Here is a 25,359-nt window from a genome sequence, read left to right as displayed (position 1 = left end):
ACTATGGAAAACAGTATGGAGGTTTCCCCAAAAACACTCCCATATGATTTAGCAATTCCACTTCTGGATATATAGCCAAAGGAAATGAAAACAGGGTTTTGAAGACATCTGCACCTCCATGTTCATTGCTGCATTATTCACAGTAGCCAAGATAAGGAAACAACCTAAGTGTCTATCAATGAATGAATGAAGACAATATACGCATATATATATATATATATATATATAATGGAATATTATTCAGCCACGAGAAAGAAGGAAATCTTGCCATTTTCAACAATATAGATGACCTCGAGGGCATTATGCTACACAAAATAAGTCAGACAGAGAAAGACAAAAATACTTTATGATATCAGTTATACATGGAATCTGAAAAAGCCAAACACATAGAAACAGAGTAGAATGGTGGTTACCAGGGCTGGGGTGTGAAGGAAATGGGAAGATATTGTTCAAAGCGTATAAACTTTCAGTTGTAAGATGAATAAGTTCTGGGGATCTAATGTGCTGCATGGTAATTATAGTTAATGATACTTGTATTACTTATTTGAAAGTTGCTAAGATGGTGAATCTTAAATGTTCTTACCACAAAGAAGAAATGGTAATTATGCGGTATGATAGAACTGTTAGCTGACTCTATGATGGTAATCATTTTGTAATATGTAAGTACATCAAATCAACACATTGTCCGTCTAAATTTACACAATGTTATATGTTCATTATAAATCAGTAAAACTAAACAATTTTTAAAATAAATTAATTTTAAAAAATCAAATAAAGAGGAGCAGAAAGTATAAAAGGATCTAGTGGAACCTGGCTGGTTTAGTTGGTGGAGCATGCGACTCTTGATCTCAGGGTTATGAATTCCAGCCCCATGTTGGGTGTAGAGATTACTTAAATAAAAATAAAACTTAAAAAAATAAAAATAAAAAGATCTAAAAGGTACATCCAATCCTCTAAATTGGGAAATAAATAATCTTTTATTTTATTATTTTTTTTAAAGTAAGCTCTAGCCCAATGTGGGGCTTGAACGCAAAAACCCTGAGATCAAGAGTCACATGCTCTACTGACTGAACCAGCCAGGTGCCCCAGGAAATAAAGAATCTTTTAAAGTTAAAAAAAAAAAAATGATGCCTGGGTGGCTCAGTCATTAAGCATCTGCCTTCAGCTCAGGTCATGACCCCAGGGTCCAGGGGTGAGTCCTGCATCGGGCTTCCTGCTCAGAGGGAAGCCTGCTTCTCCCTGTCCTGCTCCCCCTGCTTGTGCTCTCTGTCAAATAAATAAAATAAAGTAAAATAAAAGTAATCTATTTCTCCTCCTCCTACATAAAAGGAAACCTGACATGGTATTTATAAAAGGTCCGAGCTCGTTACACCTAGTATTATAGACTACATATTTGTGTTTCCCTCCTCCAATTAGTATAGAAAAACCCTGAACCCCCAACCTCCCCAATGTGATGGTATTTGGAAGTGGGGCTTTAGTGAGGTAATTAGATTTAGATGAGGTCATGACAACTGGTCCCCCATGATAGGATTAGTGACCCTATAAGGAAAAGAAGGAAAAAAAAAAAAGGAAAGAGAAAGAAGAGAGACCAGAGGACACAGTGAGAAGTTGACCATCTGCAAGCCAGGCAGAGGTTTCTCACCAGGAACCAGATCAGCTGGAATCTTGATCTGGGACTTCCAGCCTCCAGAACTGTGAGAAATAAATTCCTGTTGTTTAAGCCCCCCAGCCCATGGTATTTTGTTATGGCCACCGGAGGAGTGAAGACACTTAGAAAAGAAGTTTTGGGTTGTTTTTTTTTTTCTTTTTAAGTAAGGTCTACACCAAACATGGTTCTTGAACTCAAGACCTCGAGATCAAGAGTTGCATGTTTTACCAACTGAGCCAGCCAGGTGCCCTGGAGTAAAAAAAAAAAAAAAAAATTAAGTTTAGTTCCTTCAAAGGGGACTAAACTAAATCATCCCAGAGATGAATGAAATAGACAGTGCTTTCCAAAGAGAAGTCTAATGGCCTTTTGGGGGCAAGCTTCGTTGGGCATCCCTGGTTTCTAGGCACTAAATAACCAATAGCCTACTCAAGCCATTCAGATAACCACGTTTTCAAATGTCCTTACCACGTTCACCAAGAGATGGGTCCTTAGGATTGAAACGATTGAATTAGCTTCCTGGTGGTTGATGAATCCCCAGTGCCCTTGACAGTCCAGGAAAGTGCCACAACTGAGGCTCAGAACAGAGGCTGTATGCCCCCAGGGACTAAAGATATGTCCTGGTCTAGATGAAAGAGGGAGCTGAAAATGAGACATTAACATAAAGAAAGACAAGACATAGAAGAACCACCAAATCTGTGAGAAGGGAACTAGAAAAATTCTTTCCAGGGGAACAGAGAAGCAGCAAGGAAGGCTGCCATCCCCTACGGTTCTCAATGGAGAGAACACTTCTGGGAAGAATCAAACCCCCACACCTGTACCACGAGTAGGCATGGTTTCTGAATGTATACTATCTATGTGATATGGGAATTACAAGCCGAAAACTTAATATAATATCCACTTTATTCACTTCTAAATATAGGGTTAATCATATATTCCCTCCTTATCTTAAGAATTTACATCAAAGAGTGGATAACAAAATGCTGATTGTGAATAAGCCTCTTAGAAATGCATTAACTGCTGGGACGCCTGGGTGGCTCAGTCGGTTAAGCATCTGCCTTCGGCTAAGGTCATGATCCCAGGGTCCTGGGATCGAGTCCCGCATTGCACTCCCTGCTGGGGGGGGGGGGGGAGCCTGCTTCTCCCTCTGCCTCTGCCTCTCTCTCTCTCTGTCTCTCATGAATAAATAAATAAAATCTTTTTTAAAAAATGCATTAACTGCTAGGTCATTGGAAGGATGTCTAAAGAAATGTTCCAATAGCTGTACTACGAAGAACATCACACAAATACACTATCAGTGAGGTCCTCAAAAATCAGAAAGTTGCCCAAATAGTACAGCCCTTTCAGAGAGGACATCTCTCAGCACACTATTTCAACAAAAGCAAATTTATATATGAGAATGACCTGGCAGTGAAGGAAAAAAAAAAGATTTTTTATGTTCTAATAAGATAAGCACACTAAACCCAAAAGTGCATATGATGGTACAGACTAGTCCATATGAGACAAGAACAATCAATAACACACCAAAAAAGGAAATCTAGAAAGCATTGACTGTCTTCCCTGACTCACACTGGCTAGGGATTATGATTAGTACCATAGTGACCACTATCAGCAAGTTCATGTGATATTGTGATTTATAAGAAGGAAGTATATATTTGGTCTTTGTCCCTATTCCTGGGATAGAGCTCCTAAAACCCTTAGAATTTCCTAAATGTTGAGAGTGACAGAGGCATCTCTTGTTATGTTTATGAGGTGGATTTTGCTGGCCACCTAAGGAAGGGGGGCTGGTTGCCAGGAGAACCAACCACGTGATTAGAGGTTGGAACTTCAAGTCTCACCCCTCCCCCACCTACTCAAACCCCCCACCATTACCTCTGAGAGGGGAGAGGTCCTGGAGGTTGACTCAATCACCAAAGGCCAATGGTTTAATCAATCATGCCTATGTAATGAAGCCTCCATGAAAACCCAAGAGGACTGGGCCAGAGAGCTTTTGGGTAGATGAACCAAAGGAGATGTGGGGAGAGTGGATGTCTGGAGAGCACATGAAGCTCCTTGCTCTTTCCTTATGAATCTCTTCCATCTGGCTGTTCCTGAGTTTATTCCAAACGTTTCTGAGTTCTGTGAGCCACTCTAGCAAATTAATCAAAACCAAGGAAGAGATCATTGGAACCTCCAACCTATAATGGATTGGTCAGAAGCACAGGTGATAACCTGAGCTTGTGACTAGCCTCTGAAGTGTGTGTGTTGGGGGGGGGTGGAAGACTTTCTTGTAGGACTGAACCCTAAACCTGTGGAATCTTAGGCTATCTCCAGATGGAAAGTGTCAAAATTGAGTAACATTATAGGACACACAGCTAGTGTCCAAGAATTGCTCCGTGTGGGGAATCCCCCACACATTGGAATTAGGAGCCAGAATCTCAGTGGTCATTCAAAAAACCTGTGAATCAATCCTGACATTACCTCTTGTTCCTGTTTCATAGCCAAGTCTATGGATTCTACCTCCAAAACTAAAACCAAATCCATCCACTTTTCTGCACCAATCCTGTTACCACCTCAGTGAAGGCTCCATCATCTCTCACCTGGACCAGCCTTCCACTGGTCTCTTCGTTTCATCTGCTCTGTGCTTTCATTAGACAGCAGCCAGAGAAATCTGCCACAGGATCTCCTTATCCCTTCACTAAAAACCCTTCAAAGGCTTCCCAGTGTACTTGCAGTATAATCCAAATTGCTTATCCTGACCCCCAGGGTCTTCATGCTCTGTTCCCTGCCTCCCTCACGACTCCATCTTATATGACTTTCCAACTTATTCCTGCACACTAGCTCCCTTTCGATTCCTCAAACCCACCAAATTATTTCCTGCCTCTGGTCATATTGTACTTGTTGCTCCTTCTACTTAAAATCTTGTTCTGCCTATTCTTTATCCAGCTAACACATTTATCCTTCAGATAACTGATGAAATGTTACTTTGTCGGAAAGGACTCTCTGGCTCTCCAATTTAAATTGGGGCCCCTTTTTATACACTGGTTATTTTTGTTCATATATACATAAATTTTTCTTTAATGTTTTTCTTTCACTCATTAACAGTTCATGATCCCTAAAAAGTATTTAGCTCATTAGAGTCAAACACAGTAAAACAACCAGCAAACGACAATGGATACTTTTTGCTGGGTCAGCGAAGGTACTAGATTTGAACATTCACTAAGTGACTTAAAAATGTAACTTTTCGGGGTGCCTGGGTGGCTCAGTCATTAAGCGTCTGCCTTCGGCTCAGGTCATGATCCCAGGGTCCTGGGATTGAGCCCTGCACCGGGAATCCCTGCTCAGTGGGGAGTCTGCTTCTCCCTCTCCCACTCCCCCTGCTTGTGTTTCCTCTCTTGCTGTCTCTCTCTGTCAAATAAATAAATAAAATCTTTTTTTAAAAAATGTAACTTTTCAGGGGTGCTTAGCTGGCTCAGTAGGTAGAACATGCAGCTCTTGATCTTGGGGGTGTGAGTTCAAGCCCCACCTTGGGCATAGTGGTTACTTAAAAAAATTTTTTTTAAATAACTTTTTGGAATGTTTTCCCTAAATAATTTTGTGTAACTCATTTCCAGACACAGCAGGTAAAATATCTTTCAAAGTCTTTCAGAATGGGGCGCCGGGGTGGCTCAGTCAGTTAAGCATCCAATTCTTGATTCCAGCTCAGGTCATGATCTCAGGGTCCTGAGATGGAGCCCTCAGTGGGCTCCATGCTCAGCAGGGAGTCTGTTGGACATTCTCTCTCTGACTCTCTCTCTCTTTCTCCCTCCTTCTGCCCCTCTCCCCGCTCACATGCACATGTTCTCTCTCTCAAATAAATAAATCTTTATAAAAACAATAAGCAAAACAAAAAACAAAGTCCTTCAGGCTGATTCTATTGCCATTTTTGCTTCAACACAACTGCAGGATTTAAAAGGCCAGCTTTCCATGTAGTCTTTCATTATCTCACTGAAGGAAGCCTGACAATCTCTGCTGTGTCCTTGGGTACAGCCTTGAGTCAAATAAAATGTTGCTTTAATTGCACTAGAATGTCCAAAAATCCCATGGATATGGAAAAGTCCTTCAAGAAGTTTTTCCCCAATTTGAATCCTCACATTCATTCTCTGCTACCCATTAGAATTTTCTTTTTTTCCCCATTTAAAAAATTGTAAGAGGCCTCCTGCTCCTCCTGCCACCGCCCTGAATCACTGCCTGCGCAGCTCCGACCACCTGGCTCCCCGTGCTAGCCACCGATATTTGGAATTCTTACAACATGGTAGACATTGCCAACAAAGAACAGTCTGAACTTGATCAAGATTTGGATGATGTTGAAGAAGTAGAAGGAGAAGAAACTGGTGAAGAAACAAAAATCAAAGCGCGTCAGCTGACTGTTCAGATGATGCAAAATCCTCAGATTCTTGCAGCCCTTCAAGAAAGACTTGATGGTCTGGTAGAAACACCAATAGGATACATTGAAAGCTTGCCTAGGGTAGTTAAAAGACGAGTGAATGCTCTCAAAAATCTTCAAGTTAAATGTGCACAGATAGAAGCCAAATTCTATGAGGAAGTTCATGATCTTGAAAGAAAGTATGCTGTTCTCTATCAGCCTCTATTTGATAAGCGATTTGAGGTCATTAATGCAATTTATGAACCTATGGAAGAAGAATGTGAATGGAAACCAGATGAGGAGGATGAAATTTCGGAGGAGCTGAAAGAAAAAGCCAAGATTGAAGATGAGAAAAAGGATGAAGAAAAAGAAGACCCCAAGGGAATTCCTGAATGCTGGTTGACTGTTTTTAAGAACATTGACTTGCTCAGTGATATGGTTCAGGAACATGATGAACCTATTTTGAAGCACTTAAAGATATTAAAGTGAAGTTCTCAGATGCTGGCCAGCCCATGAGTTTTGTCTTAGAATTTCACTTTGAACCCAATGAATATTTCACAAATGAAGTGTTGACAAAGACATATAGGATGAGGTCAGAACCGGATGATTCTGATCCCTTTTCTTTCGATGGACCAGAAATTATGGGTTGTACAGGGTGCCAGATAGATTGGAAAAAAGGAAAGAATGTCACTTGGAAAACCATTAAGAAGAAACAGAAACACAAGGGATGTGGGACAGTTCGTACTGTGACCAAAACAGTTTCCAATGACTCTTTCTTTAATTTTTTTGCCCCTCCTGAAGTTCCTGAAAGTGGAGATCTGGATGATGCTGCTGAAGCTATCCTTGCTGCAGACTTTGAAATTGGTCACTTTCTACGTGAGTGTATAATCCCAAGATCAGTGTTATACTTTACTGGAGAAGCTATCGCAGAAGATGATGATGATTATGATGAAGAAGGTGAAGAAGCAGATGAGGGTTATCAGCTCTTTGAAGAAGTCAAAAACTGCAGTAAACTTTTTCAACGCTGGCTGCAGTAAATCTTTTCAATAAAAGCTCTCTGGATGTCTCAAGTTGAAAAAAAATTGTAAGATATACTTAACATAAAGTTCACCGTTTTTGCCCATTTTTAAGGATACTGTTTCAGGGCATTAAGCACATTCACATTGTTGTGCAACCATCGCCACCATCCATCTCTGGAACATTTTTCATCCTGCAAAATGGAAACTCTGTACCCATTAAACACTAACTCCCCATTTTCCCCTCCCCTCTGCCTTTGGCAACCACTATTCTATCTTGTATATCTATGAATGTGACTATTTTAGGTAACTTAGTGGAATCATACAGTATTTGTCTTTTTACTCAGCATGACGTCTTCAGGATTCATCCATGATGTACTATGTGTCAGAATTTCCTTCCTTTTTAAGGCTGAATAATATTTCATTATATGTTTGTTGTTTTTTTAGTTTTTAATTAAAAAAATTTTAAATTAAATTTTTTTTGGTAATCTCTACGTTGGGCTCAAACTCACAACCCTGAGATCAAGAGCTGCATGCTCTTCTGACTGAACCAACCCGGCACTCAATTTCATTGTATGTTTACATGACATTTTGTTTATCAGTCCATCTGCTGATGCACATTTCGGTTGCTTCCACTTTTTGGCTATTGTAAATAATGTTGATGTGGACATAGTTGTACAAATATCTGTTTGACTCCTTGCTTTCAATTCTTTTGAGTGTATACCTAGAGGTGGAATTGCTGATCATATGGTAATTCTATTTTTAATTTTGTGAGGGACTGACATACTGTTTTCCATAACAGCTGTACCATTTTACACTCCTACTGGCAGTGCACAGGGGTTACAATTTCTCACCATTCTTTGTTTGTTTTTTGTTTTAAAGCTCTTTAAGTTTGTTTTTAAAAAATTTTTTTAAATTAACATATAATGTATTATTTGTTTCAGGGGTACAGGTCTGTGATTCATCAGTCTTACACAATTCACAGTGCTCACCACAACACATACCCTCCCCAATGTCCATCACCCAGCCACCCCACCCCCCAATTTCTTACCATTCTTGCCAACACTTGTTATTTTGTTTTTGTTTTCTTTTGTTTTATAACAGCCATTCTAGTGGGTGTGAAATAGTATCTCATTGTGGTTTTGATTTGCATTTTACTAATGATGAGTGATATTGAGCCTCTTTTCATGTACTTATTAGCCATTTGTACATCTTCTTTGGAGAAATGTCTATTTAAGTCCTTTGCCCATTTCTTAATCCTTTTCCTTTTCTTTTAAAGGGGGGGGTGTTTCCTTTTCTTTTAAAGGGGGTGAGTACATTACTCAAGTTTAAGAAACTACCAACCAAATCCTGGAGATAAATCCATTGTCTACTTGACATTAAATTTCTTGTGAATAATCACTATGTTTACATTTACAAAACTATATTGCAATTATATGGTAAAACAAATTTAAATTTTAAATATTTTATTTATTTTTAAAAAGATTTTTTATTTATCTGGGAGAGAACAGAGCGTGAGAGAACACGAGTGAGGGGGCAGAGGGAGAGGGAGAAGCAGACTCCCCGCTGAGTAGGGAGCCCAATGTGGGGCTCGATCCCAAGACCCTGGGAGCATGACCTGAGCCAAAGGCAGGAGCTCAATCAACTGAGCCACCCAGGAGCCCCTAAAATTTAAAAATTTTAATTCCAAGAACTACTGCACGTGAAATAAAATTCACCCACAGAGAAATGTACATAAGAGTACAGTTTGGTGAATTTTCACAAATGAACACGCATGTTTAACTAAGGCCAAGATCAACAGAGAGAGCCTTACTAACACCTTGGAAATCCCTCACCCAGTCACTATCCCTTTCCTGCCAAGGTAACCATTATCCCAAATTTTAGCAGATAACTTTTCCTGTTTTTATGTTGAAATGGGCTTACTCAGGATGTACTTTTTGCATCTTTTCTTCTTTTTAAATTTATTTTGGAGAGTGCAGGCACGCACACTGTCTGCAGGAGAGAGGGGCAGAGGGAGAGAGAGAGAGAGAGAGAGAGTCCTCAAACAGACTCTCGGCTGAGTTCAGAGCCTGATCCCAGGACCCTGAGATCAGTACCTAAGCCAAAATCATGAATCAGCTGCTCAACCAACTGAGCCACCCAGGTGCCTTGCACCTTACTTTCTATGCTCAAATTTACATTTCTGCAGGTAAGCCATTTCATGTTGGTCCTTTCGGGCCAGTCTTCTCTTCGTTGCATATTGCATAGCATTCCATTATATGAACACTGTGTGGATTTATTAATTTATTCTGTTGTTTTTGGTCTTTTGGGTTATTTCCATTTGGGGGCCGTTAAAACAAATGCAGCTGTGAACATTCTTGCACCTGCTTGTTGGTGCACCATTAATCCTTGCTGGATTTGTAGAAGTGGACCCTGTTTGCTGGGTCAGAGGGTAGGCTTCTTTGGTAGATAGGGCCAAATTGTTTTTATTTTATTTTTAAAGATTTTATTTATTTAACAGAGAGAGACAGTGAGAGAGGAAACTCAAGCAGGCGGAATGAGAGAGGGAGAAGCAGACTTCCAACCGAGCAGGGAGCCTGATGCTGGGCTCGATCCCAGAAATCTGGGATCATGACCTGAGCTGAAAGCAGACGCTTAACCGTCTGAGTCACCCAGGTGCCCCCAAATTGTTTTTTAAAGGAGTTGTTCTAGTTTACATTTCAGAAGCACGGTAGATGAATTCAGTTACTCCACATCCTTGTGGTGTGGGAAACAAAGGCAAATGAAAAAACTAGCTTTCCTTACTACTTACAGCCCACTGATGGGTCCTTGAAACAGGCAGAGTGCCCTTCCTCTAGGAACTCAGCTGCCTCAATGTTAATGCTTTGCTAAGGGGAAAGGGCCATCTTAGTTTAACATTATCCCGCTCCCCCCACCCTCCCAGGATCCTGTAAGTCCACTTTAACATATAAAAATTCCTAAAAAAAAAAAAAAAAAGCAGGAGGGGAAGAATGAAGGGGGGAAATCGGAGGGGGAGACGAACCATGAGAGACGAGGGACTCTGAGAAACAAACTGAGGCTTCTAGAGGGGAGGGGGGTGTGAGGATGGGTTAGCCTGGTGATGGGTATTAAGGAGGGCACGTTCTGCGTGGAGCACTGGGTGTTATGCACAAACAATGAATCATGGAACACTACATCACAAACTAATGATGTAATGTATGGTGATTAACATAACAATAAAAAATTTAAAAAACATATAAAAATTCCTTTGGAAACTTCCTTTATCTCTAACCCCCATGATACCTGTTAGCAATCATCCCCCAAGCATATGGCTCACTGATATACAACTGAAGGGTCTCACGACTGAGGTTTTATTAGATGATAATGACATTTTCCTAACAATAGCCAGCCCCCTCCAGGTCCAAGAAACCTTGCTTCCAAAATTCCTCAGAGACTTACTATCCCTAACCCCCTCTCAACTTGAAAGTATATAATGGGCCACTCCTCATGACCCCAGTGTAGCTCTTTCTGCGCACTCCTGTGCCTGAGCACGGAAGACCTCTCAAGAATTCTTTCTTAGTCATGAGCTCCAAACCCCAACATTTCCGACATCACTTGGAGTATTTTGCCAACACCTGGTATCTTCCTTTATTCCCTTTTCTATTTTATTTTGAAATATAAAAACAACTCAAGCAAAGTTTAGATTGCTTTTGGGGGGAACTTTTAGTTGTTGGCTTGGTTCTCTCAATTGTTAACCATCTCAGACATCTACTTTGTCCAGCCGCCAGGTGTGGGCTGTGAGTGCGTTTTCGGTTTTGCTCAACATTTTTGCTCACTCTACCCCTTGGATGTCATCGGGTGAAGAAAATAAGGTATGTGTCCAAGGCGGGGCAAGTCCTCTGGAAGCCTGGTCACTTAGTAGGCGAAACTTAGGCGGACCTTCCTGTCAGTTCTTTACTAGGGTCCACGATCTAGGCGTTCCTGCCCGCCTGTCGTCTCCCCACTGCTACCGGGTCCCCGGAGGCACCGGGAACGCAAAGGAGCCGCCCTCCCCGGCACCAGGAACTGGGGTGGAGCGGGGCGGGGGACCCGGGCCTCGCGGAGCATGCGCAGACCAAGCCCAGCGCATGCTCCGCAGAGCGGCGGGTCCGCGGATGAGGGGAGCCGTCTCCCGCGCCCTACCACGCTTGCCGGAGTTGCTGCTAAGACGCTTGTTCCGAGCCCTGGCTGCCAATAAAGTTCGTTAAAAAAATCATAGTCATTCTTAAAAGAGCGAAGGAGGGCGCGAGCCAGCCGGGCGGCCCCGCCGGGGGAGCTGGCGCCCTGGGAGGAGGAGGAGGAGGTGGTTTTGGCGGTGGCGGCGGCGGTGGCAGCGGTTGCGCCGCGACCAGGAGGAGCCGGTCGCGCCGGGCGGCGAGTCCGCGGCGGGCGGGGGACGGTGAGTAGCGGCTTGCACTCCGGGCAGTGGCGCGGCTCTGACTCGCCCTCTTCAGCGGCTGAGGGTTCCCCCGGCTCCGCTGGGGAAGGACCCGCTTCTTCCCGGGGTCCCGGGATATGCCGTACTCCGGGGACTCTATGTAGAGGGGTGTGGGGGCAGGGGCCTCCAGGCCCGGGCTCCCATCCCCCGGCCGCTGAGCGCGGTGCCCAAGTATCCCCTGGAGAAGGTGGGCGGCACTACATGCCCGGCACCCTCTCTCAGCGCCCAGCGGCCCGGGCTCCCAGGGTGTGGGTCCCTGGAATTGCCCCTTGGGCGGGAAGGAGCGAGACGGAGCGGGGGCAAGGCGCTGGCCTCCAGCCTGGCTGAGCACCCAGCTTCTCGCCTTCTCCCAGCGCCCACATGGGGAAGGGGCGACCCAGGCCGGGCGAGACACCAACAAGGGGCGTCAAGTGCCGGGTGCGGTTTGATCGGGAGGGGGGGGTCCCAAGCTCTGCCTTGGCTTTTAGAACCCCCTCCTCCCTGCGGCGGGGCCCCCTCCTTACCCGCGGCCCCACCCTTCCCTAGTTTCTTGCTCAGAGACTGCTAGAATATGAATGAGCCAGACTGCACTATTTCATTGACACTGGCTGCCACAGAATTACTTAACTCGGAGAACCGAGGAGTCTTCGGCAGCTCCCAGACGTAAGAACCTGAGGGTGTGTGAGAGACCATTAACTTCACTCTATGAGTAGTGCCGGTAGAGTCTGAAAGGGTCGTTTCTCTAGGTTTTATATAACTCCTAACGTGTTCTAGGTAATTTCATTGGACCTAACCAAGTTCTTCAGTGTTATAAACACAATCGTCCCTGTACTTAAGTACCTTTTCTAATTTATTAGACTGCATTGGTTGGAAAAGTTTTTTAAAATTAAATTTGGGGAAAGCGTATTTAGAAAAGAGTATTTATGCAAAGCATTGCTGTAAGCCTTTTAATTATTATACTCAGAATTATCTTATTTTCTAAGAACTTAACTGTTTTGATAGAGTGCATTAAGTCTACAGAGCAGTAGTAGCTGATAATCACCAGACTGGCTGTGTTAAAATCTGATTAGGCTTTTCTTCCTTAAATTTTATTTTTAAAATTATACGGTAAAATTGACTTTTTTAAAGATTTATTTATTTATTTATTTATTTATTTAAAAGACTTTATTTATTTATTTGACAAAGAGAGACAGTGAGAGCAGGAACACAAGTAGGGGGAGTGGGAGAGGGAGAAGCAGGCTTCCCGCTGAGCAGGGAGCCCAATGTGGGACTCGATCCCAGGACCCTGGGATCATGACCTGAGCCGAAGGCAGACGCTTAACGACTGAGCCACCCAGGTGCCCTAAGATTTTATTTATTTGACAGAGAGAGACACAGCGAGAGAGGGAACACAAGCAGGGGGAGTGGGAGAGGGAGGAGCGGGGAGCCGGATGCGGGGCTCGATCCCAGGACCCTGGGACCATGAGCTGAGCGGCTGAGCCACCCAGGTGCCCCTAAAATTGACTTTTTAAGGGGTGTGCCATTCTGTGAATTTTAGATTAATGCAATCACCACATAGAACAGTGCTTATCACCCCCCACCCCAAATTCATGCTACCCTTTTATATCCTTCCCCTTACCCCAACCCCTGGCAATTACTAAACTTTTCTAGATGTCATATTAAGTGGAATCATACACTATGTAACCTTTTGATGCTGACTTCTTTCACTCAGCATAATGCCTTTGAGATTCCTCAAAGTTGAATATATCAACAATGTCTTCTTTTTTTATTGCTAAGTAATGTTCCATTAGATGGATGTGCCAATTTGTTTATACATCCATCCACTGAAGGGCATTTGGAGTGTTTCCAGTTCTTGGTGATTATGAATAGAGCTGCTATAAACATTCGTGTACAGGTTTTTGTGTGAACATAAGTTCTCATTTCTGTAGGGTATTGCTAGGAGTGACTGCAGGGTCATATAAAGGATGTTTAACTTTGTAAGGAACTGTCATGCTGGTTTCCAGAGTGGCTATTATCATTTTGCATTCTTACCAGCTCCGTGTGGGACTACCAGTTGTTCCACATCCTTGTAAGCACTGTGTATTGTCAGTAATTTTAAATTTAGCCATCTCATAGGCGTGTAGTGATATCCCATGGTTTTAGTGTGTCTTTAACTAATGACTGATGATTTTGAATATCTTTTCATGTGCTTATTTGGCATATATAATCTTTGATGAGCATTTGGGCGAGAGTATTGCCCATTTTTCAAATGGGTTGTTTGCTTTCTTATTTTTTTTCCTTATGTTGAGGTTTGAGGGTTCTTCATATGTTCTAGATAGAAGTTATTTGGTAGGTATGTGCTTTGCAAATATTTTCTCACAGTCTGTAGCTTGTCTTTTCATTCTTTTAACAGTATCATTCACAGAGCAAATGTTTTTAATTTTTGTGAAGTCTAATTTATCAATTTTTCCTTTTGTGGAAATTTTTTTGGTATGATGTCTAAGAACTCTGCCTAACCCCAGATCAACATTTTCACCTTGTAAGAGATTTCTTCTAAAAATTATTCTTTTACTTTTATTTATTTTATTTTTTAAAGATTTTATTTATTTATTTGAGAGAGAGAGTATCTGAGCACAAGCAGGGGGCAGTTGGAGCAGAAGGAGAGGGAGAAGCAGACTCCCAGCTGAGCAGGGAGCCCCACCCCGGGCTGGATCCCAGGACCCTGAGATCATGACCTGAGCCAAAAGCAGACACTTAACCGACTGAACCACCCAGGCACCCCCAGTATCACACTTTGTTAATTAGTATAGCTTTATGGTGTCTTAAAATTGGCTACTATGATTTCCTTCTTTTTAAAAATTGTGTTAGCTATTTTAGTTTATTTGCCTTTCCATATAACATTTAGAATCAGCTTGTCTCAACTGCAGAAAATCCTGCTGGTGCTTTGGAATTGGATTAAACCATGGATAGATTTGGGGAGAAGTGCTGTTTTTACTTTTTTGAGTCTTCCAATCTGTGAACATGGCACATCTTTTTATTTATTTAGGTCTTTGTTTCATTAGTGATTTATAATTTTCAGCATATAGGTCCTGTACATGTTTTGTTAAATTTATACCAAAGTAGTTAATTTTGGGGGAACTTTTATAAATGTCACTTAAAAATTTTGTTTTCAGGAGTGGTTGGCTGGCTCAGTTGGGACAGCATGCTACTCTTGATCTTGGGGTTGTGAGTTCCAGCCCTATGTTGGGTGTAGAGATTACTTAAATAAATAAAATAAATTAAAAAAATAAAAATGTACAATTTTTCAAATTGTATGTTGTTAGGGTATAGAAATACAATTCAGTGTTGTGTGTTGCCCTTGTATCCCGTGTCCTTGCTAAACTCATTTATTAGTTCTAGGATTTTTTTTTTTAATTCCTTGGAGTTTTCTGTAAAGACACTCATGTAATTTGTGAATAAGGACAGTTTAATTTTTCTCTAACTTGTAAGAGTTTTATTTATTTTTTGTCACCTCATTTCTAGCTAAGACTTTGTGTATGATGAATAGGAGTAGTGAGAGTGAAAATACTTATCTTGTTCTCAGTCTAAGGGTTAAAGCAGTCAGGCTTTCAGGGGCACCCAGCTGGCTCAGTCAGTAGAGCATGCGACTCTTGATCTCTGGGTCATGAGTTTGAGCCCCATGTTGTGCATAGAGTTTACTTGAAAAAAAAAAAGGGCAAGCTTTCAGAGTTAAGTATAATGTTAGCTGTGGAGTTTTTTATTATTTATTTTTTTATTTATTTAAAAGATTTTATTTATTTATTTGACAGAGAGAGACACAGCGAGAGAGGGAACACAAGCAGGGGGAGAGGGAGAGGGAGAATCAGGCTCCCCGCCGAGCAGGGAGCCTGATGCAGGGCTTGATCCCAGGACCCTAGGATCATAACCTGAGCTGAAGGCAGACGCCCAACCACTGAGCCACCCAGGCTCCCCATCTGTGGAGTTTTTTAATAGATGACGTTTATGAGGCTGAAGAAGTCTGTTTCTAGTTTGCGGACTATTTTTCTGAAAAACGGATGTTGAATTTTGTTATATATTTCTTCTGTTTCAGTTGATATGGTGATGAGGTTTTTCTTTTTTACTTTGTTAATTTGGTAGATTACACTGATTGAGTTTTGAGTATTGAACCAGCCTTGCATTCCCAGAATAAAGCCCACTTGCTCCTAGTTATTCTTTTTGTATATTCCTAGATTTGATTTACTAATATTTTGTTGAGGACTTTTGTGTGTCTTTGTCCAGTTGTTTTTGTTTTGTTTTTTGGTACTGTTTTTATGTTGGTATCAAAATAATACTGGTTTTATAAAATAAGTTGGGAAGTATTCCCTTCTCTTCTGTATTCTGGAAGAGTGTATATCATTGGTGTCAGTCCTTGAAAGGTTTGGTAAAATTCTCCAGTGAAATCACCCGAGCCTGGAGATTTGTCTTTGAGTTTCTAAGTTACAAGTTCACCAATTTCCTTTATAGTTACAGGGCTATTCAGATTATCTCTTTCATTTTCAGTACTTTACGCTTTTTAAGGAATTGGTCCATTTCATCTAAGTTGTCGATTTTTTTAAGGGGGGGAGGGGCAGAGGGAGAGAGTGTGCAGGGCTCCATCTCACGACCCTGAGATCATGACCTGAGCCAAAATCAAGAGTCAGATGCTTAACAGACTAAGCTACCCAGGCCTCCCTAAGTTGTCAAATTGATGTGTGTAGAGTTGTTATATTATCCTTTTGAGTCTGCAAAGTCCACAGTGACGTTCCTGATTTTTTTCCTCATACTGGTAATTTGTATCTTCTCTTTTTTTTCCTGTGTTATTCAATTTTTTTTATCTTTAAAGAACGTTTTTTGTTTAATTTTCCCTATTTTTCTGTTTTCAATTTCAGTGATTTCTGCTTACTTCTATTATTTCCATCCTTTGCTTTGGGTTTATTTTGCTCTTCTTTTTCTAGTTTGAGGTGAGAGTTTAAATTATTGATTTGAGACTTAACTTCTTGTCTATGGTAAGCGTTTAGTGCTATAATTTTCCCTCTCAGCACTACATTAGCTATATCCCACAAACTCTCACATTTTGTATTTTCATTTTAATTCGGTTTAATTATTTGAAAAAAAATGTCTTTTGAGCTTCTTTCTTTGGCCCACAGGTTCTTTAGAAGTCTGTTTTTAGTTTGCAAATGTTTGCCGATTTTCCTGTTATCTTTCTGTTACTGATTTCTAGTTTGTTTGCGTTGTGGTCCCATTATTTTAAGTTTGTTGAGGTTTGTTTTATGGCCTAGAATCTGTTTTATCTTGGTATATATATTTAATGGGTACTTGAAAAAAAGTATGTTCTCGGGTGCCTGGGTGGCTCAGTCAGTGAGTGTCCGCCTCTTGATTTTGGCTCAGGTCATGATCTTAAGGTTGTGAGTTCAAGCCCCGAGAACAGACTCCGTGCAGAGTCTGAGATTCTTTCTCCCTCTCCTTCTGCCTCTCCCCCTGCTCACACTCTTTCAGTCTCTCAGTAAATAAATAAAATCTTTAAAAGAAAAAAGTATATTCTGTTGTGTGGACAGTTCTATAAATGCCAATTAGATTCTGATAGTTTTATTGTGTTATTAGACTTTCATTTTGTTTTATTATAGTGTTTTTGAGTATATCTCTTTGCATAACTTTTTTTTTTTAAAGATTTGAGAGAGAGTGGGAGAGTGCATGAGTTGGGAGGGGCAGAGGAAGTGGGAGAAGCAGGCTCCATGGTGAGCTTGGAGCCAGATGCGGGGGCTTGATCCCAGGACCCCTAGATCATGACCTGAGCCTAAAGCAGATGCTTAATCAACGGAGCCACCCAGGTACCCCTCTGTGTAACTTCTTTAGTGGTTGCTCTAGTATTATACTGTATACACTACATACATATAATTTATCACAGTCCGTTGGTGTCAACATTTTACCAGTTCAAGGGAAGCATAGAACTCTTACCTCCCTTTACATTCCTTTGATCTCTCCCATTTATAATTAATTATGTTAAATATTTTCTCTACACATATTGAAAACCACACAGTTGTGTTTGAGTCAAACATAATTTAGAACGCTCAAGAGAAATCTATTGTATTTACCTGTATTTTTGGTCCAACCACATTCTTCTTTTCATTCTGACATTCTATTTTTTTACATCATTTAATTATGTTTGAGGTGGAGACCTAGAACCTATACTTTAACAAATCTTCCTAGATGATTCTTATGATTTTGCAAGTTTGTGAAGCACTAGGGACAATTACTGAGACTCCATGAGGAGCGGAGAGGAATGTTCTTCATGTTTCAGACTTGTTTTATGTAGTGGTGGTATAGATGGATTTTCAGTTAAGGGAGCTGGAATATAATATTATAACATATAACAGTAGTCAGGAACTTAACTAGTAATTTTCCTAAGAAATTGACTTTCTGTTCTTTTCAGTCTAAAATGCAAACAGTACACATTGTATTACTTTCATTATATGAGTAACTGTAACTAGTCTGAAACTAAAGAAAGAATGTGTGGTATAAGATTAGTTGTGGAGTCATTGTAACCTGAACATTAAGAGTCCAATGCTGTTACAGTTGTATGTTATTACACAAAATCTTTCTTTGGGGTGCTTTTCTAGGGATATTAATTATTACCTGTGGGATTGAACAAGCAGTTTCCTTAGATTTTGTATTTGTTGCTCATGTGGTGATAACTGTGGAGGATTTATTTTGTTGCATTAAACTAAACTACCATTTTTTGAATGCTTTTTCTTTTCTTTTTTAAGATTTTTATGTATTTATTTGTCAGAGAGAGAGAGAGAGCACAAGCAGGGGAAGTGGCAGGCAGAGGGAGAAGCAGGCTCCCTGTTGAGCAAGGAGCCCGATGTGGGACTCGATCCCAGGACCCTGGGATCATGACCTGAGCTGAAGGCCGATGCTTAACCGACTGATGAGCCACCCAGGTGTCCCTGAATGCTTAATTTTCACTATGCTAAGTGCTTTATATGTACCATTGATTAACAATCTTCTGAGGTAAATATCCTCAGTTAAACTGAAGCTTAAAGAGGTTAGCCGGTAACTTCACTTAGAGCGCAGAACTAGTAAATGGCAACTTTAAATCATACCTCAATTCTAACACTGTAGTCTTAGTCTTAGTCTCATTGAAAGGTAGAACTACGTAATCTAGGCATTTATTAATACCTGATGTCATATATTGTGTGCTGTTGTTCAGGATTCAAAAATGAATGATGTTATTGTACCTCCTTTCAATGAATTTACATTATCTAAACAGGGTGGTAAGGGGACCTCCATCATGGAAAAATTCTTGCCATATAGTTATTTCTTCATAAAACAATTACGGCTTATTTTGTAACAATTTTTGGGGTGCCAGGGTGGCTCAGTCGGTCAAGCGTCTGACTCTTGGTTTCAGCTCAGGTCATGATTTCAGGGTCCTGGGATCCAGCCCCAGGTCAGGCTCTGCGCTCAGCAGAGAGTCTGCTTGAGATTCTCTTCCTCTCCCTCTGCCCCTCCCCCTGCTCATGCACACTCTCTCTCTCAAATAAATAAATCAATTTTTAAAATTACAACGTTTTGGGGCACCTGGGTGGCTCAGTCGTTAAGCGTCTGCCTTCGGCTCAGGTCATGGTGCCAGGGTCCTGGGATCGGGCCCCGCATCAGGCTCCCTGCTCAGTGGGAAGCCTGCTTCTCCCTCTCCCACTCCCCCTGCTTGTGTTCCCTCTCTTGCTGTGTCTCTCTCTGTCAAATAAATAAATAAAATCTTTAAAAAAATAAAATAAAATTATAATATTTTGTACACTTTCTATGTTACGAAAAATAATTTCATTTTAAACCACAGATTTGAGAAGATCTGATCACCTGGATTAAAGTTGGTTCAGAAGCCTTTTCAACTGCAAAAATGTTGGAGGAAGATATGGAAGTGGCCATCAAGATGGTGGTTGTAGGGAATGGAGCAGTTGGAAAATCAAGTATGATTCAGCGATATTGCAAAGGCATTTTTACAAAAGACTACAAGAAAACCATCGGAGTTGATTTTTTGGAGCGACAGATCCAGTATGTACTTGGCCACTTTATGCCCTCAGTTTTGATTTGTGAACTCTATCCCAGGCTTTCATTGGAATAATACTAATTGCAGTACAGTCCAAGGTTAGGATCCAGTCTGATGGCAGTGGCTAATGAGACAGTTGGTGGTGGTTTTCAAATACTCAGTCCTGTATCTTTTTTTTTCTTCTTTTTCCATTCTCTTTAATGTTTCAAGGTTTTATTTACATTCTAGTTAGTTAACACATTCCTGTGTGTATTTTTATCCTTCTGTCTTTTTCCCACCTTTCATCTATTTTCCCCCTTTTTCATACTCCCCTCCCCACCCTTTCTATCTTGTATCTGTTTTATATTTATTGGGGGCACCTTACATACTTCTTAAACACAAACTGATGCTTGACTCTAATGAGATTTCTGTCCACTACAAGCTCAACTTGGAGATTTTGCAGGTTCAGTTCCAGACTACTGCAAAAAGCGGGTCAAATAAATTTTTTTTGGTTTCGCAGTGCATGTCAAAGTTATGTTTACATTATACTGTAGTCTATTAGGTATGTGATACCATTATGTCTAAAAAAATAATATACATACCTTCACTTAAAAATACTTTATTGCTAAAAAATGGTAACCATCCTCTAATCTATCACCAAGTCTTAAATCTTTTTGCTAGTGAAGAGTCTTGCCTCCATGTTGATGGCTGCTGACTGATCAGTCAGAGGGGTGGCTGCTGAAAGTGGGGGTGGTTGTGATTTTTTAACATAAGACAACAGTGAAGTTTGCCTCATTGATTCACTCTACCTTTCAGGAATGATTTCTCTGTAGCATATGATGCCGTTTGATGGCATTTTACCTACAGTAGAACTTCATTCAAAATTGGAGTCAATTCTCTCAACCCTACTGAATCACCGTATTGTATACCTGAAACTAATGTGACACTGCATGCTAGCTATACTGGAATTAAAATTATAAACTTAAAAAAAAAATTCTCTCAAACCCTGCTACTACTTGATCAACTAAGTTTATTTAATATTCTAAATCCTTTGTTGTCATTTCAACAGTCTGCACAGCATCTTCATCAGAAGTAGATTCCATGCCGAGAAACCACTTTCTTCACTCGTTCATAATAAGCAACTCCTCATCTGTTCAAGTTTTATCACATGATTGCAGCAATTCAGTCACATCTTCAGTCTACACTTCTAATTCCAGGTCTCTTGCTGTTTCCACCCATTCTTCAGTTATTTCCTCCATAGAAGTCTTGAACTCCACAAACTCATCTATGAGAGTTGGAATCTACTTCTTCCAAAGTCTTGTTGATGTTGATATTTGATCTCTTCCAGTGAATCATGAATGTTCTTAATGGCATCTAGAATGGTGAATTTTTTTCTATAAAGTTTTCAATCTTCTTTGCCTAGATCCATCAGAGGAATCACCATCTGTGGCAGCTATAACCTTACACGGTGTATTTCTTAAATAGTAAAGACTTGAAAGTCAAAATTACTTCTTGATCCATGGCCTGCAGGATGAATGTTGTGTTAGCAGACATGAAAACAACATTGTCTCATTGTACATCTCCATCAGAGCTCTTGGGTGACCAGTCCATTGTCAATGAGCAATCAAATTTTGGAGGAATTTTTGTTCTAAGCAGTAGGTCTCAACAGTGTGCTTAAAATATTCAGTAGACCATCGTGTGAACAGATGTGAGTAGTAAATTTAGCATAATTCTTAAAGGCCCTAGAATTTTCAGAATGGTAAATAAGCATTGGCTTCAATTTAAAGTCACCAGCTGCATTAGCCCCTAACGAGGGAGTCAGCCTGTCCTTTGAAGCTTTGAAGCCTGGCACTGACCTCTCTCTAGCTATGAACATCCTTAATGCCATCTCCTTCCAGTAGAAGGCTGTTTCATCCACCCTGAAAATCTGCTGTTTAGTGTAGCACCTTCAGGAATTCTCTCAGCTAGAGCTTCTGGGTAAACTGCCGCAGCTTCTACATCAGCACCTGCTGCTTCACCTTGTACTTTTACATTACACAGGCAGCATCTTTCCTTCAACCTCATGAACCCTCCTCTGCTAGCTTCATACTTTTCTTCTGCAGCTTCCTCTCCTCTCTCAGCCTTCAGAGAACTGAGGAGAGTTAGGACCTTTCTCTGGATTAAGCTCTGGTTTAAGGGATGTGTGGCTGGTTTCATCTTCTCTCCAGATCACCAAAACTTCCTCCATACAGCAGTGAGGCTGTTTTGCTTTCTTATCATCTGTGTGTTCCCTGGAGTAGCACATTTATTTATTTGTTTGTTTATTAAAGTAATCTCTACGCCCAACTTGGGGCTCAGACTCATGACCCTGAGATCAAGAGTTCATATGCTCTACTGACTGACCCAGCCAGGTGCCCCTGGAGTGGTACTTTTAATTTCCTTCAAGAACTTTTCCTTTGCCTTCACAACTTGGCTACCTGGCACAAGAGGCCTACCTTTCAGCTTATCTGGGTTTTCAACATGCTTTCCTCACTAAGCTTAATCATTTCTAGCTTTTGATTTAAAGTGAGAGATGTGTGGCTTTTCCTTTCACTTGAACACTTAGAGGCCACTGTAGGGCTATTAATTGGCTTGATTTCAGTATTGCTATGTCTCAGGGGATAGGGAGACCCAAAAAAAGGGAGAGAGATGGAGGAAGGGCTGGTTGGTGGAATAGTGTGAGCACACACGACATTGATCCACTGAGTTGTCCATCTTATGTGGAAGCAGTCTCTGGCACCCCAAAACCATTATAATAGTAACATGAAGATCACTCATTACAGAGCACCATAGCAAATATCATAATGAAAAAATTTGAAAAATTGTAAGAATTACCAAAATGTGGCACAGAGACACAAAGTGAGAAATGCTGTTGGAAAAGTGGTGCTGATAGAATTGCTGAATGCAGGGTTGCCATAAACCCGCAGTTTGTAAAAAAAAAAAAAAACAGTCTCTCTTAAGCACAGTAAAGCAAAGTGCAATGAAACAAGGCATGCCTGTTTTATTTGGAAGGACAGTTACCTGTCTCTCAGAACAGTTTTCAACTATTATAGGATCCTAAGACTATCTCAAAGTTAGAGAATTAATAATTTGTTTTAAAGAAATAAGAGATTTGGCAGGATTAAATACTCCAATGAAAAGGAAATCTTTTTTTTTTTTTAAAGATTTTATTTATTTATTTGACAGAGAGAGACACAGTGAGAGAGCGAACACAAGCAGGGGGAATGGGAGAGGGAGAAGCAGGCTTCCCACTGAGCAGGCAGCCTGATGCGGGGCTCAATCCCAGGACCCCAGGATCATGACCTGAGCTGAAGGCAGACGCTTAATGACTGAGCCACCCAGGTGCCCCTGAAAAGGAAATCTTACTTCATGAAATCCAGTTGGATTCTAAAACACATCAAAAGTAACAGTTTTTGGCGGGGGCGCCTGGGTGGCTCAGTCGGTTAAGCATCTGCCTTTGGCTCAGGTCGTGATCCCAGGGTCCTGGGATCAAGCCCCATGTTGGGCTCCCTGCTCAGCGGGAAGCCTGCTTCTCCCTCTCCCTCTGCTTGTCACTCCCCCTGCTTGTGCTTGCTTGCTGTCTGTCAAATAAATAAAATCTTAAAAAAAAAAAAGTAAGTTTTTGTCATTAGTCCTGAGAACTTTTAAAGATACTTCATTTCATTTCATTTGAGTATAGTTGACATATAATGTTACATTAGTTTCAGGTGTACAACAGAATGATTCAACTTCTGTTTAGGTTATGCTGTGTTCACAAGTGTAGCTATATCTGTCGCCATATAATGCTCTTACAGTGCCATTGACCATATTCCCTATACCTTTTATTCCTGTGACTTATTCATTCCATAAGTAGAAGTCTGTGTCTCCCACTCCTCTTCACTCATTTTGCCCATTCTCCCACACCCCAAGCATATTTTAAATTGTAGAGACAAACTGACAGATACTAAAGAAATAACATTAAACAAATCTGACTAGCCTAGACATTAGCATTAAAGATAGGTGTGTTCATTGTTTTAAAGATTGTTCAATTTCTAATTTGTATTCTATTGTTGTCTTTTCAAAACACTTCTGTGTTTACTTCCTTTCTCAGATATTTTGAGGATTCATTTTAAGCCTTCATGATGTTCATTTTTATATTTGTTATCTGAACCAAATTAATATTTTAAATATACAGGTGATCCTCGTTATTTGTAGATTCCATAGTTATACTTTAAGGTTCTCATTGTTTATAGGTTTCATATTTGCAACTGATCTACTTGCTAAAATCTTTTTGTATTCCGAGTCAATACTCCCAGTGCTTTGGTGGTCATCCGTGGATATGCTTTGGTGGTCATCCGTGGATATGCACGGAGCAGCAAATATTTGCTACCCTACATGCACATTCTCAGCTGAGGTTGAGCAAGGCTACCCTCTTCCTTCTTTTTTCATCCCTCACACTATAAACAAGTGTTTTCTCATGTCTGTTTTTGTGCCACATTTTTGTACTTCTTGTTGATGATGTTGCTGTTTAAAATGGCCCCCAAGCATAGTGCTGTCTAGTTTTCCTAAGTACAAGAAGTCTATGATGTGCCTTATAGAGAAAATATGTATGTTAGGTACACTTCATTTACGCATGAGTTACACTGCTACTGGCCTTGAGTTGAATGTTAATGAATTAACAATATGTATTAAATAAGTTATCTTTAAACAGAACCACAAAAAAACCCCAACAAGGTTATGTATTGATTCGTTAGGGAAAAATGTAACTATGGGTCACGGGAACCTAACCCTGTATTTCCCCTAGGAGCAATGTTTCAGTATTTGATAATTCAGTGTTTGCAGTGACTTTATAGAACGTAACTACCGTGAATAAGGCAATGCACTATATGACAAAATAAGAGTAAATTTTTAAGTTATAGGGCAACCAAGCTGCTTCTTTTCTTCCTCCCTTCTTTCTTTTCTTCCTTTTTTGCTTCTTTCCTTTCTTATTCTTATTCTATCACTTGTGCACCCAAATGTTATAGCAAGAGGAGAGCAAGTACTGACCTAAGGGAATCCCCTTCCCGGTGCTGCTAGTCCTGGAAGGACCACTGTCTGTGACTGTTGTTAAAGGAGAAAACCTGACAGGTAAACTCAAATCATGTATGAGGTTATAGCTTTGGGGGACTGTCTTTCCCCCTTTAGTTTCACTACTGGTAGTGGTATCAGCACTTAAAAGCACTCAGACTTTTTCAGAGTGGAAACCAACAGTGTAGTTTTAAAACCTTCAGACTTAAAAAACAGAAATGTGCACAAAGCTATGTTACTAAAGATGTTTTGTTTACGTATGAAATAAATTCATCTCTTGTTTCAGAGTTAATGATGAAGATGTCAGACTGATGTTGTGGGACACAGCAGGCCAAGAGGAATTCGATGCAATAACAAAGGCCTACTATCGAGGTAAATTGTGGGGTTGGTTGGTTTGGGCATGTTCTTTCGGCTAAACAAAGAGCTTCACTTTTTTTTTTATTCCACATAGAAGGGTTTCTTTTTAAGAAGACTGTAATTAATTTCAGAGTATTTTTAAAAACCTCTTAGGTCATTATTCTCCTAATGATCTTGTTGAGTGGTAAATAATGCTGTGTACTATAGATAGTTTGTCTCTGCCTTGGAATTATATGACTCACATAGGCATTCCCAGTTCTAATCAGTTAGAAATTGCTCAGTGCCTATTTCTGACCACATGGAGATGACTCTGTGGTCAGAGAGAGTGGAAACTGGCATGAAAAAGTAAAGTTCCTGCAAATAAGATGACACTATGTTAAGACGCATGAAATTGCGTGGATAAAGCCTTCTCGGTGCTCTGAGTTCAGAGAGGTGTGA

At 40.7% G+C, this 25,359-nt stretch overlaps 1 protein-coding gene and 1 pseudogene across 1 annotated transcript in view; both read left to right on the top strand.

Annotated features, from left to right (window-relative positions):
* Nucleotides 1-5,900: 5,900 nt before the first annotated feature.
* LOC113927314 lies at nt 5,901-7,076 on the top strand (annotated as a pseudogene).
* A 4,110-nt stretch (nt 7,077-11,186) lies between these two features.
* The window catches only part of RAB23 (RAB23, member RAS oncogene family), a 37,105-nt gene continuing 22,932 nt past the window's right edge, over nt 11,187-25,359 (top strand). The window contains exons 1-3 of the mRNA XM_027603524.2: nt 11,187-11,462; nt 19,312-19,526; nt 24,851-24,936. Coding sequence (XP_027459325.1) covers nt 19,372-19,526; nt 24,851-24,936 — 241 coding nt within the window. The 5' untranslated portion in view covers nt 11,187-11,462; nt 19,312-19,371. The remainder of the gene's footprint in view (nt 11,463-19,311; nt 19,527-24,850; nt 24,937-25,359) is intronic.

The sequence above is a fragment of the Zalophus californianus genome, chromosome 7, assembly GCF_009762305.2.
Source record: "Zalophus californianus isolate mZalCal1 chromosome 7, mZalCal1.pri.v2, whole genome shotgun sequence".
Classification (NCBI taxonomy): domain Eukaryota; kingdom Metazoa; phylum Chordata; class Mammalia; order Carnivora; family Otariidae; genus Zalophus; species Zalophus californianus.
This window is presented reverse-complemented; position numbering and strand designations above follow the sequence as displayed.